This window comes from Dama dama, chromosome 27 (assembly GCF_033118175.1).
Source record: "Dama dama isolate Ldn47 chromosome 27, ASM3311817v1, whole genome shotgun sequence".
NCBI classification, from domain to species: Eukaryota; Metazoa; Chordata; class Mammalia; order Artiodactyla; family Cervidae; genus Dama; species Dama dama.
In genome coordinates, this window is record NC_083707.1 from 60,284,931 (window position 1) to 60,299,358 (window position 14,428).

The window sequence follows — 14,428 nt, forward strand, 5'->3', positions numbered from 1 at the left end:
AGTTGATATGAATTAAACATTCTGTTTTGGTTTTCCTTAAAGTTGGCTACTTTGAAACATCTATGGAAAACATGCTTTTTTTTTCCATCAAGCTTTACTGGTTTTGAAGTCCTAGATAATCAGAAGTAAGAAAAAAAAAAACTTACCATTCTGACTTTCAGAGTCATTTTAAATGTACCTTCATTCTGAAAAGCGAAAAATCTTTTTCAAAATTTTGAATTATAAATCTATCATCAAATGAAACTATCATAGTAATTATTTATATATTGTTTTATAACAAATTACCCCAAAAGAAAGTGGTTTAAAGTAACACTTGTATTGCGATTTATGTGAGTCAGTTCATCTGGGTCTCTTATAAAGCTGTAGTCAAGGTGTTGTCTGTGGCTGTAGTCACCTCAAGGTCCATGGGGGGAGGATTTGCGTCTGAACTCATTCACGTGGCTGGTCATTGGCGGGATTCAGTTTCTCATGGATCTTTGGAATGCAGGCCTTGGTTCCTCTTTCACTGATTTATAGCCAGAAGTTGCCTTCAGTTTCTCTCCACATGAAACCATTCAACATGGTAGTGTCTTCAGAGCATGCCAGCTGAGAAGGCAAAAAAGACTGTCTCACGAGATGGATGTCACAGGCCTTTGTAGCCTGATCTCATAAGTGACATCTCATCCCTTTGGCCATTATTCTGTTCATTAGAAGCAAATCATTGGGTCCAGTCTACACTCACCAAGATGGGATTACACATAGGCATGAATATCGGGAGACAGACCTCATTAGGAGTCATGTCAGAAGCTACCTACCACAGTTATCTTGGGTTCAATACCAAAAAAATCTCACTGAAGTATCATTTTACTAATACGGTATCATAATTTTTAATTACAGAAATCTGCTCAGTCATGTCCGACTCTTTGCGACCCCATGGACTGTAGCCTGCCAGGCTCCTCTGTCCATGGAATTTTCCAGGCAAGAATATTGGACTGGGTTGCCATTTCCTCTTCCAGGGGATGTTCCCAACCCAGGGATCGAACCCATGTCATTTGGGTCTGCTGCATTGGCAGGTGGATTCTTTACCACTGTGCCGCCTGGGAAACTGAATTATAAGAATACTGGGAAAGTAATCATAGATTGATTTAGTGACTAGAAACTGAAATTCATTAGAAGTGGAAGCATTAAGGATAATCTCAGAATGTATTATATATATGGGAAGTTAATTTAGGAGATTCAGCTTTACAGCGGTAGAGAATCTCTTCACAATATCTCTCAAATGGTGTTGCTGTTGCTGGAAGGACTAGTCTTAAGAAACTCACTCCCTTGGGGCAGCCTATCCATTGGGAAAAGTCAACAGTCAAATTTGATCTTACAAAACTAGTTGTGCTCCATGGTGATTAGAGCTGCCTCTTTAACCCTGAGTCCTGGTTGCGCTTTCTAACGCAAATGCTAGTCTGCATCCGTTCATTCTGTCTTTCGGGCAAATGATACTGACGGGCCGTGCTTTCTAACACAAATGCTAGTCGACATCCGTTCATTCTGTCTTTCAGGCAAATGATACTGACGGGCTGTGTGGCATTTGCACGTCACGTTGGACCCACACGTGTTGAAGCTGAACTTTTACCACAGTGTTGGGAACAGGTAAATAGCTATATTGGGTTTTCTCTAGCTGTTGTATTCTAGGTGATTGTAAATGCTCATATTATCTTTTAAAAATGCTATTAGAAAATGTGTGGGATATAAATTATGCTACTATTTTTGTTGCCCAGCCCGGTGGTTTAACAGTGCTTAAGAAACATCTGGGATGTTTTGCTTTATTCTGAATCAAGTGAGATACAAAATACAAAAAAAATATAAAAAAACTAATGAGTTCAGGGAAAGCAAGAGGTTCTGTGTATGTATAAGTAAGGGGGTAAATAATAGACATAGTATCTGTATATACTGTATACTTATATATATTACAAATATATACAGAATATAAAGTGTAAACCTTTGATGTAAGAAGTCTGTGTATTTATGATTCAACTCACTATTTACTAACTACACTTCTGGTTTTATATTGAATGTTCCTGTCATCTCTAGAACTCAGGATCTTTGACTTTGTACACTTGACATTTAGGTCATTAAGTAACTCATTGTTCCATCTTAAAAAGATGGATTTCTTACTTATGAAGACAGATTTCATGGCCTTATTTATACCTGCTCTGTCACTTGTTCTTAAGAAAAAATATTATTCTCCAGAATATTGCCAAAGTATATGGTCTTCGAGAATTCTCTTCCCACTTTCTTCAGATATTCATTTTTTTCTTTAAAATTTATAGAGTCATCTACTAATTTAGTAATCTAGAGACATTATTTGAAAGGGAACATTATATATATTCATATTATCTCTGACAGTCCCTATGTTACCTGTAGCTTATAATGCACATAACTTAGGGTAAGACTCTAATCACTGAAAATCAAGTTAAGTTGGAAACAATATACACAACTTTGATTTTACAGTTCTCTACAGTTCTATATATGTACATGTCTTTTTTAAATTGTTTTTCGATCTTCTTTTAAGCTTTATTGAGATTGTAATTCAGATAACATACAACTCACCTATTTAAAGTCTACAATTCAGTGGTTTTTAGTAGTCACAGAGATACACAGCCATCACTACAGTCAATTTTAGAACAGTTTTATCACCCACAAAAGAAGCCCCAACCCTTAAATTGGTTCTTGTCTTTCAAGGTTGTTTTTGGCTATTCTGAGTCCCTTTAATTTCTGTATAAATTTTAAGATCAACATGTCAATTTCTGCAAAAAAAGCCAGCTGATATTGTAAGGATTGCCTTGAATCTGTAGATCAGTCTGGAGAATGTTGCCATTCCAGTAGTGAACTTTTCAATCCATGAGTTTAAGATGTCTTTCCATTTATTTTGGCAATGATGCGTGAATTTCTTCACCTGGAATCACTGTGAAGAGTAAAATCTGAGCTTTTTACTCCACTGGTCAAGAATCCACCTGCAATGCGGGAGACCTGGGCATGATCCCTGGGTTGGGAAGACCCCCTGAACAAGGGAAAGGCTACCCACTCCAGTATTCTGGCCTGGAGAATTCCATGGACTGTATAGTCCATGGGGTCTCAAAGAGTCGGACACGACTGAGCAACTTTCACTTCACTTCACTTCTCCATTTATTTAGGTCTTTTAAATTTTCTTTCAGTAATGTTTTATAGTCTTCAGAATATAATTTACATACTTTTAAAGTTTTTTCCTGAATATTTTATTCTTTTTAATACTATTGTGTAAATAGAATTTTCTGTATTTTTCTGGTTGTTCATTGAAAGTATGTAGGAATACAGTTGATTGTTGTGTGTACATTTAATTTTGAGACTCATCCTGCTAGAGTAAAGAAATGTGTGAGTTTATGTGTAACGTATTATGACACTCAAACCATTTTGTCTTGAGGTTACTGTTTCTGTATTGACTCTAACTCAGAGATCTCAGTTACCAACAACTCCCCCTGCCTCCTCTTTCTTCTGTAACCCGAATAAACATGGATATCATGTTTATTCGGGATCTGTCAACCGCCTGCCTCCAGTTTGTTGCCCAGTAGATTGCTGCATAATTTCTTTTCTTAATTTTAGGCATCCAATACTTTAATGAATTATGTCACCTTTTCATATGGGAATATGAGAAAAGATATTCTTCTTTTCCAGTCAAAGAAAGATTTATATTCTATGAAGAAGACATATGGGAACAAACCCCAGTATGTGTCATTTTTTTGTTTTTGTTATTTTTTGTTATGATTCAGTGTAGTCATTACAATAGTAAAACCCCATCATCTTGCATATGCAAGCAGGGGTGAATTGACATCGCTTACTTTAAAAACAGTCATAACACCAGTCAGGAGCTTTGGTTAAATCATTGATGATTCGCAACTTAATCCTTGAGGAAAAAAGAGGAATGAAGGATCATTCCTGGTACATATTGTAGGCCATATCAGTAAATATCTAAAAGCTGGACTTTCCAAATTTGAAAACATAATAATGTTCCTAGGGAAAGAAAAGGTTGCTTCCGACATCCTAAGGAAAGCTGTCTTGGGCAAGCCCACAATCTCTAGACACCTTGCCGTATTTTTATCTTTGCTTTATCCTCTTTCTCTTCAACAGATAACCCCTGTGATCTCATTTTTTAGGCTCTCTCTGAGTCCCTTAATCCTGAACCAGGTATAGGTATCCTCACAAGTGGAAAGAAAGAAGCTTTATTGCATTCCTAACAGGATTTGTGGTGAAAAATAATTCTGTTTTGGAGGAAGGGAGGGTATGTTGCTTATGTTTGATTTATTTATTTTTTACTCTAGATTAATCACAAATACCCAGAAAGAAGATTGCTTGTGGCAGAATCTTGTGGAGCGCTGGCACCTTACCTTCCTGTAAGAATTGTAATTTTTCTTAAAAAAAAAAAAACCTCTTCCTTCTTTTTTTAGCAATAGAGAATCCTTTTTTTCAGGTGTCTTATTATACGTTTTAATCCACATTCTGTCCTAACAAAGGAAGAAGATGAACTGAATAAAGAAAGCTCACATTGATACCATGTGACATTGCAGACAGAGGGGAACATTAGCCATTGATTTTACATGAGTACAAATATATTAAACCTCATCAGGAATTCTAAAGTTTGGTCGGAGGACCCTGGGGAGTTCCTTGATCCTTTTGAAGAGGTCCATGAGATGAAAATTATTTTCATAATAATATTAAAACATTTCTTGTCCTTTTCTCTGTGTTGACAGTTACAGTGTTGGTGCAGCAAAATTTGTAATGGGCAACAGTGGCAGCACATTAGTGCTGATCAAAGCAGTGACACCCAGATAGACAGATAATGATCATATTCTTCACTACAGGGCACTCACAGAAAGTCAACTTCACTTAAAAATAAACTTGGTGAATCAGTGAAATTATTAATTCTACTAAATTTTGACCCTAAGTATGCCTCTTTTTTAACAGTCTGTATGATCAGCTGGAAGATACTGATATTAAGCCCTTTTGCTGCATTCTGAACTCTGATGGCTGTTGCAGAAAGCAAGCACTCAGATAGTCTGAGTTGTGAGCTGAACCAGCTGCTTTTCTCGTGGGACACCAATTTTACTTGATAGGTCACTGAAAAACAAGCTGTGATTATTCAAACTTGGTATGTGGCAGACATTTTCGTGAAGATAAGTGACATGGAGCCTTGCTTCAAGGAAAACAAGTAGACAGTTCATTGCCAATGATAAAATTAGAACTTCTAATGAGAACAAGAATTTTGGAAAACTTGTATTCACCATTCAGAGCTTGACAGCGTCTTTTCTTATCAGAAGAGGCCATGAAGATACTTCTCCCTTTCTCAGTTACGTGTTTCTGTGAGGCCAGGTTTTCTTATGCACTCCCACCCAAGCAACATACAGTTGAAGGCACAGCAGATAAGACGATCCTACCTGTCTTCTTTTAAGTCAGACGTCACTGAGATTTGCAACACAATATAAAGCAACACTGTTCCTCTCACTAGTTTTTTTGATTATAGCTATTTCCATTAAAGTTGCAATTTCATTAGTCATGTTAACCTTTAAGAAGTTAATTGTTTTTAATGCGTTAATAATTTGAAATTTCTCGTTTTTAATTTCTGATATGATAAATGTCAGCAGATATTCCCCGCCCAAACAAAAGCTATTTGAGGTCTCGTTAGTTTCTAAATGGCCAAGGGCCTCCTGCCAGGAAGAAGACTGAGCACGCTGGCCCGCTGTGCTCCTGAGGTGTCTCCTGATGGGTCTAGGGCTTACAGGGGATGGAAGCCAGAGGTGACATCAAGAGTCATTTTCCTTTGAACAATGGTAATTTAAAGCAGAGCTTGGCAAAGTACAGTCTGGAGACCAAATGGAATCCACAGCCTGTTTTTATAAATAAAGTTTTATTGGCACGCAGCCACACCCTTTCTGTGACTTGTCTGTGTCTGCTTCCGTACTGCAACAGCAGAGCTGAGGAGCTGCAGCAGAGACTTTTTGGCCCAGTTTGCTGACCGCTGCCTCGAAGGGTCATTTCCATAAGACTGCTCTTTAAAAGGAGTACAGAAATTGGAACTGTGCAGCAGTACATGAGCTGTTTATGTTACATTTACCGTTCCCTCACATTCTTTAGTGTGAGGGTGAGTGAAGACTGAGAAACCCGAGTCAGACAATTGTCTTTTTTAAAAATAAAATTTATCTTTTCTTTTTATACAGAAAAATACAAAGAATAATTCAAGAATAATTCCTAGTCTCCAGTCCCAGAAATGTTGTTGCTGAAAATAAATTTTCAGACAGATGAAAATCAAAGACTTCCTTGGCCCTAGTCATTCTCTCCAAAGACAGACATCTATGGTTAATGGTTTTTAACGAATACTTAAGAAAATAAAAATTCGTGCATATGCAAGCTTACATTTTTATGTCTTTAAAATTTTTCTTACTCAGAATTAATCACACGGTACAATGATCTATTTATCCGTTGTGTGGGAAACTATGCATTTTACATTTTCACATATTGTTAAAACCTCTGTATCTTGTTTCTCTTGACATGTGCATTTTTTTATTTTGACAGTGTTAAATCGCCAAGACATCACAGATTGTTCTCCTATTAGCAGTGCATGAAAGTTCTTATTTTCCCATGCTTCCACCAGGAACTGGGCATAAACTTTTTTTTTAGTGTTTTCCTATGTTTTCAGAGGAAATTATCTTATTGTGATAAATTGTGTAGGTAGATACCCATGAGTGAGTCTGAGCATCCTATTATTTATTGTTCCAGGAGAGAGCTGAGCATCACATGCTCTCAAAGAAGGAAGAAGCCGTTCCACACTGCTCCTAGTACTAGAGTGCCAAGCAGCGTTAATAATGGACTTAATGTTTCCTGCGTGGGGCTCCACTTGCCTCGTTACCCCACTGTAACTGCTAGCAGTAGAACCTCAGTGTAGTCATAGCTCAGATGGCGTGAAGCCTCCTAACTTGTCCCGTGGGTTTCCTTAGCATGTGGAAACTGCCACAGTTGACCTCAGCCTTGACCGCTGCAAAGCAAATACCCAGCTGAGGTTTGCTTATCTCTGTCCTATTGCCCGTTTAGATATCAACCAAAAAGCCCTTTTAATACACTTTTAAAGAAATGTTGGGAAGCAGTATTTAACCTAAAAGATAAATAAACAAGGCTGTACCAAAAGGTATATTCACCACCCTAAATTTGACCAAACTTTTCTATAATTACATATATTTTGTTTTTAAAAATCAAAACAAAACTAGATATTTTAAAATGTCTTTCAGACCTTGCTCTGCATACCAAATCACACTAACTAGAGAGTTACAGAAATGGTCATTTCCTTTTATTGTAACTGTTAAATGTAAAGGTGACCTGAACAAGTTGAGGTTTAAAGAATTTTATAAATTGATCAAGTTACAGTAATGGTACAAAAAAGGGAAGGAAGGGCAAGAATATGAAAACAATGACACTTTATTCTAACCTCAGACATTAATTAGGCTGAATCCATGGGGTAAAAGTTGTATGAAACTTAAGACACAATAGTAGTTGACATTATATTTAATAGTAGCATCTGAAAATAGCCATGCAGTTTTGTAAGTGCTTTTAAAGTTTACTCTCATATTTTATCATTCTGTTTTTTTCTTTTTCCCTCAGTTCTTCAAAAAAAATAGCAACACCAGGATTTTAGTTTCCCTCCTACCCCAGGCAAATGTTTTGATTACCAGAGTGATTTTTATAATCCCTCCTGTTATGACTATCAGTGCTTTTCTGAGTTCCATAGGTAGTAATAGAAAGAATAGTCATTTTACACAGAAGAGTCTCTTTATGGCAGAGTGGTGACTGTTGATTTGCCAAAGTGCACTGTGAAGGTTTCAGGGATTGGCACATATGTAGTAAAAATACAGAAATATGCTGGGAGATGATTAATACCAAGTTCAGGGTAAATGTTATCTTTAGAGAGGAGAATTAGGGGAAGGGGGAGGGTGGAAGAGAGTCATGCACTTCAGCTGTGTCTATAATGTCTTCTGTGTTTCAGAAATGAGGACTTGAAGCAAACATAGCAACATGTTAATATATATTTAATCTGGATTGTGAATACATGGATATCTGTCATTTTTTTCTATTCTTTTCTGCTGCTAGTATAAATAAATACTAAAACATGTTGTTGTTTATTTCAGAAAGAGATCCGTAGCTCCTTGGTTCTTTCAATGTTGCAACAAATGTTAATGGAAGATAAGGCAGATTTGGTAAGAGAAGCTGTGATCAAAAGCCTTGGTATCATTATGGGATATATTGATGACCCAGACAAATATCAGCAGGTATGCTTTTCAGAATAAATCCCATCTATTCCATTATAAAATTCCAAATGGTGTACTATCCCAAACCTCTGATTCAGATACCCCATAATCTATAGTAGGGATGGCAAATGTGTCAACTTGAACAAGTTAAAGTTGGCTGCCTGGTTTCAATTCTGCAATTTCAAGGAGAAAATGCTTTGATTCATTTATAGTATCTGCCACAGCTTTGTGGCAGGAAATTGGCCACAAGCATGCCATTTTCCCTCTGGTTTCCCCCTCAGTGGATACATGACATTTTTCTTTAAAGAAATTGGGGAAGGCAGGCTTATGAATGTTTTCTTTCTTGCTTCAAATGTCTTCTAAATGTATTGGAATGTATGTTTATTACATTTTATTGTGTTTTTGAGGCTTCTGTTTTGTTTTAAATCTGCGTTGTGTCTGTTTCCTTTTGGCAGGGTTTTGAACTGTTGCTGTCAGCCTTGGGTGATCCCTCAGAAAGAGTCGTTAGTGCCACACATCAAGTATTTTTACCAGCCTATGCCGCCTGGACTACAGAACTTGGAAATTTACAGTCTCACCTTCTACCCACATTGCTGAACAAGATTGAAAAACTTCTCAGGGTAAATGCTTCCTTTATTTATACAATTAATAGAAATTTTAAAGGTGTGTTTTAAGGCATCTTGAAAGAATGTTGGGGAAGCAAAGATAGAAAGTATCACTTTGCTGAACATTCTAATTAATTACCCATTAAAGATTCTATTGGTCTGGAGCCAAGAGAGATTTGAGGAAGTTTTGCTTGATTGAAGCTAAGGAGAAAGGGCGCGATGTGACTTTGTTAGCTAAAATAGCACCTTTGTGGCACCTACTCTGACAACTGTTCCCAACGCTGCCTCTTCCTAACCTCTTCTGAATACTTGAATACTTTAGATAAAGTATCAGCTTCTGTCCCCAGAATGCAGAAATAACTTAAAATATGAGTCTTCAAAGCTTTCTTGTTTACACAATGTCAAAATGTTTTAACTTTATTTCACTGCATTTGTTCATGCCCTCACTCTTTAAAATGAATTTTTCTTTTCTTTAAAATGAATTTTCCATTCTTCCTAAGAACAGAAGAAAAGTCGATACAATGAAACTAATCTTTGTACTAAAAGTCTCAGTGTCTAGGAGAAAAACTAACATTTCTTTGTGTGTATTATGTACACATTATGTACCATGTTTTATAAATAAAATCTATTATTTCATTCTTAGAACTCTTTGAATTATATTTTGGTCTTTTGGTGTGGAAACTGTTTAACTTAGCACAACTGTCAAATGACAAGACAAGGATCAGATATCAGCCTCTGAAATGACACTGTTGCCCTTTCTACCCCCAAATTTTAAGAATCTTTATAAGACTTTTAACATAAAGTATTTTAACATATGTATATATATACTACTCTGTGTATAGTCTTACATGTATATATGTGCATTTATTTAATTTAAAAATAGGATTTTTTTCCTATAAATTTCAAAATGCATGTTGAAGACTATAAATAGACAGCCAGACTGAAGTACTTCTTTTTATGAAACCTAGGGAGTTTTTCTCAAGTTTTTTTTTTTTTTTTAAATATTTTCATCCCTTCTCTCTGAGAATGATCCATACCGGGTTTTTTTTGTTCCACTCCATAACACAGCTAGTTCCACATTGCTGCTAAACATAGCTGCAGTATTCAGCACGGGTAATGTTCCATAAAGAAATTAACTAATTTAGAACTTGATAGTAAAAAAACCTAACATACCTGGTATTTCTGACACAGTTGTTATTTATAATATAATGAGATCCCAAGTGGATTTGAGCAGCATTAAATGCTTTTACCTCTAGCGATTCTATTTTTCACTTTAATACTTGGTTTCTGTGTACCGTAGTGGTCGTTTTACTCTTTTTGGTTGTTGTTTCTATTATCTCTTTCTTTTGTTTCCTTTTGAAATTTCTTCTGCGTTTTACAGTGAATTATTTTAAAGTGCATTAAATACTGGCAAATATAGTTGTCATCAAATCTATGAAAGGAGTTCGGAAGTAGAGAGAAAATAATAAGTGCTACTGCTGGTTTAACAGTTGAGCATTTAAAACGATTCCTTTGATCACTTTAATATCTTTAACCTGACTTCTAAAATTTCAAAAGTTAAGACCCTCTTAAAAGAAAAAACCTGTGAAAGAAGTTCCATACAAATGAAATGACTGATGTTCACCCTGAAGATTTCCATACAAAAGATTCTATCACGTCCACAGTGCCTTGGGAAAGTTAAAACATTAGCTGTGCCCAACCAGTCCAGCCCCATGAACTGCAGCCCACCAGGCTCCTTTGTCCATGGAATTCTCCAGGCAAGAATACTGGAGTGGGTTGCCTTTTCATCCTCCAGGGGATCTTCCTGATCCAGGGATCGACCCAGGATCTCCTTCACTGCAGGCAGATTCTTTACCTTCTCAGCCACCAGGGAAGCCCCCACAGTGCTTTAGCTCTTCATATTTTCACATACTCAGAGCAATTGAGAAAAGATTCTTGGTCATCTCCATTAGGTTTACTGTGAGGCTAACATACATGTCGTTAAATGTTTTATTGTTTGCCGCCGAAAGGAAGAGCATCATAAATGCATGCTCTCAGGAGACTAAATTAGCTTCCTCCTGCTTATGTTTCAGGAAGGCGAGCACGGGCTGGATGAACATAAGCTCCACATGTATCTGTCTGCCTTGCAGTCCTTGATCCCATCTCTCTTTGCATTAGTGCTACAGAACGCACCCTTCTCCAGCAAAGCCAAGCTTCATGGTGACGTGCCACAGATAGAAGGTATTGAGCTTAAATTATGGAAGGGAGATGTAGAACATTGACAGCTTAGCTTCCCACAGAATTGTTTTTGATTAAAATTGTAAAAGTCACTTTGTTTTAGTTGCTAAATCATGTCCAACTCTTTGCAGCCCCGAGGACTGTAGCCCACCAGGCTCTTCCATCCATGGGACTTCCTGGGCAAGATTACTGGAGTGGGTTGCCATTTCCTTCTCCACAAGTCACTGTATGACAGCATAATTACTAAAATGTGTTATATGTGTGGGACCGCGTGGTCAGAGATTGTATGATACCTAAGGGGAGCTACATGGCTTCATCATTTATGGATAAGCCTCATGGTGTTATTTTACAATATTTATTCTTCCTCTCCATTCTTAATCTAGAGCCTTTTTGTGGCCTTTTTTTTTTTTTCAGTGTGGTAAGTCAGAAGTGTTTTCTTTTATTAACAGAGCTGAATTAATAGTTACCAGGGCCAGTTCGTGAAGCTTTTCATTTTCATTTTCTTTGTAATTTTTTTCTTCCTCAGCTATTTTGTGTTATTTTCAGTAGGGGAAAAAGAAAGTGTAATTGCTATTTCCTGCTGTGTCCTTGATAGGAATATAAGCATATGCAGCACAGTTTTTTTTTCCCCCTCCAGAAAAAAGAATATGATTTATTTTCAGGAATAAATGAAATTGATAGCAAAAGCCATTATTTTCTTAGCTCAGAGTCCAGCTAACCAGTAAGTGACCTTTGATCCATGGCACGTGGTAGCCCCACAGCACCCAACCCGCAGGATAAATGGCTATAGACAAACTATTAGTATGTATGAGATTTTCAGATTTATGAAATTATTCATATCTCTTCTGGGCTTCTAATAAACAGGAGTATAAAAGCAAGTGTTACAATTTCCATATAAAGTAAACCGGGCCACCTGTAATCTCTGGGATATGAAGCAGTATATCCAACAATGCGTGAAGCATCGCATAAAAATGGTATATACTGTAAGAATGCTAGTTTTACTTGGAAAATTGAGAATGGATAGGGTAGAGTTAGTTTAATATTTTTTAATTATAATTACTGAGGAGAATGAAACTTCAGACTTAATGATAAACGACAAAGTGCTCACAGCTGGCTACTTTAGTTTTACCCCTTCACTCACTAAGGCACTTCAGCTGGGTAGTGACTTTCTAATTCGCTTTTTCTTTCTATCTCACTGCATTATTCTGCTGCATCCACCATAACAAAGTAATAGAAACGTAGTGCTTTAACATCAGACACTTGTTGTCGTGCAGTTCTGAAGGCGAGAGGTCTAAGATCAGGTGACAGCAGGGTTGGCTCCTTCTGAAGGCTGTGAGGGGAAAGCTCTTTCCTGCCTGTCCCCTAGCTTCCTGTGGCTTGCTGGCGATCTCTGGTACTCTGGCTTGTAAATGCATCCCCCCAATCTCTGCCTTCATCTTCACATTCTGTTCTGTGTGTGTGTGTGCGTGTGTGTGTCTCTGTGCCCAAACTTCCCCTTATTATGAGATCAGTTATATTGCGTCGAAAGTCCACGCTGTTCCAGTGTGACTTCATCTTATCTAATTATATCTGCAACAGTACTATTTCCAGATAAGATCATATTCTGAGGTCCTAGGGGTTAGGATTTCAACATACAAATTTTTAAGGGAGACACAGTTCACCCCATAGCATTCACTATCATTCATTTACTTAGCAAATAATTCTTCAGTGTCGCCTATGGCCAAGCACATGCTAGAGATTAGACAGAAAATTTTCAAAACTACTTTACAATTCTGAACAGATGTTTATGTGACCTTTCCTTGTGATTATGTCTTTATCATGTCAAAAATAATCTTAAGTTCTCACTGACTTAATTTGACCTTCTGACTTTTAGCTGTAAATGTTAATGTTGTTGTACTCACATGTAGGTTATAATACATTTACTATAAATGAGGAAATATTATATCCATATTTAGGGTCTGTCTATATAGCTGTGTCTATATGTCTGTCTATATACGCATCTATATAATTTGGGATACAGTTTATTACAAGTGAAGATTTGTTTTTTGCTTAAATAATGAAAATTCCACAACACTAGCTAATATTTATGCAAGGTACTATTTTGAACACTTCAGATGCACTCACGAATAAAACAGACAAAAATCTCTGCCATCATAGAGCTGACATTTTGGTGGGAAGGAATACATTAAAGAATCATAGCAGCTGTTATTTTGCTGGATTTGGATAATTTTGGTAATTTTTATACAATAAAATGCTAGCTTTTTGCCAGTCTATTGAAATGGCATTCTGAGGACTTTTCTGTATGTTCACAAGTTAGATGGTTAAATTTTTAAAAAGCCTTTTAAATAGAATAATACTTTGAGGTTCCTAAACCTCAAACTTATCATTCCAACTACTTATCTTTTACAACTGAGTTGTCCATGGTGTATTAGTTGCTCAGTCATGTCCGACTCTTTGCAACCCCATGGACTGTAGCCCGCCAGATTCCTCTGTCCATGGAATTCTTCAGGCAAGAATACTGGAGTGCGTAGCCATTCCCTTCTCCAGGGAATCTTCTCAACCCAGGAATCAAACTCCAGTCTCCTGCATTGCAGGCGGATTCTTCACCATCTGAGCCTCCAGGGAACCCCTGAGTTATCCAAGTAATTGCTTATTTCTTGTTTTGCTTCTGTTGGACCTCGCTTTAAATCTTTGGACCTCACTTTTCCTATAATAAATCTTAACATTATCTATTTTACTCTTAACTCTTCCACTGTTTTTCAGTAATTTGTCATATTTCTGAAGGAATAATATGCATTCCATTGTAGTATCACAGATTGTGACCACTATGATATAATCCTATTTGAAACGATCAGATGTGCTTCAACATGATATAGAAATATGAGGTACAGCTATCCCTCACTGTCCAAATCTGTTTGATTCCTAGGTTGAGATAATGACGATTCATGCAGAAATATCAGAGAGTATGGGATACCATTTTACCTAAATTCATTTATTTGTTTGTGTGTTATGATAGCAAGTAGAGACTTTTAACTAACAAGGGACAATCTTTATCTGTACTTAAGATATTGTTAAATACCTTAGGAAGCATAGGAAGACAATACCATCTTAATTTTGTCTTTCAGCATTTTAAAAGTTATTTCATGTTTTCGTAAGTTTAATGATTATCATTAAGCCATTCATATGCTTTGAGAAAATGCTGCATCTTTCATTGCGTCTTTTTAGAGTGTTAACCTCTATGCAGGAGCTGTTGGACCACTAGGAATTTCTCTTCAACAGTTAAAGAGCTATTGGTAGCATTCGTCA

The 14,428-nt window shown here is 36.8% G+C and overlaps 1 protein-coding gene and 1 non-coding gene across 6 annotated transcripts in view; both read left to right on the forward strand.

Annotated features, from left to right (window-relative positions):
• RELCH (RAB11 binding and LisH domain, coiled-coil and HEAT repeat containing) overlaps positions 1-14,428 on the forward strand; it is a 111,794-nt gene that overhangs the window by 56,697 nt on the left and 40,669 nt on the right. For 3 of the 5 annotated variants that reach the window (XM_061130674.1, XM_061130675.1, XM_061130678.1), the window contains exons 12-17: positions 1,533-1,623; positions 4,329-4,400; positions 8,181-8,321; positions 8,756-8,920; positions 10,978-11,125; positions 11,254-11,316. In XM_061130674.1, coding sequence (XP_060986657.1) covers positions 1,533-1,623; positions 4,329-4,400; positions 8,181-8,321; positions 8,756-8,920; positions 10,978-11,125; positions 11,254-11,316 — 680 coding nt within the window. The remainder of the gene's footprint in view (positions 1-1,532; positions 1,624-4,328; positions 4,401-8,180; positions 8,322-8,755; positions 8,921-10,977; positions 11,126-11,253; positions 11,317-14,428) is intronic. The other 2 variants (XM_061130676.1, XM_061130677.1) reach the window with 1 other exon arrangement.
• On the forward strand, positions 2,904-2,979 carry LOC133047858 (small nucleolar RNA SNORD36). The gene has a single exon (XR_009690866.1). It is a non-coding gene; the product is annotated as a small nucleolar RNA SNORD36 (small nucleolar RNA).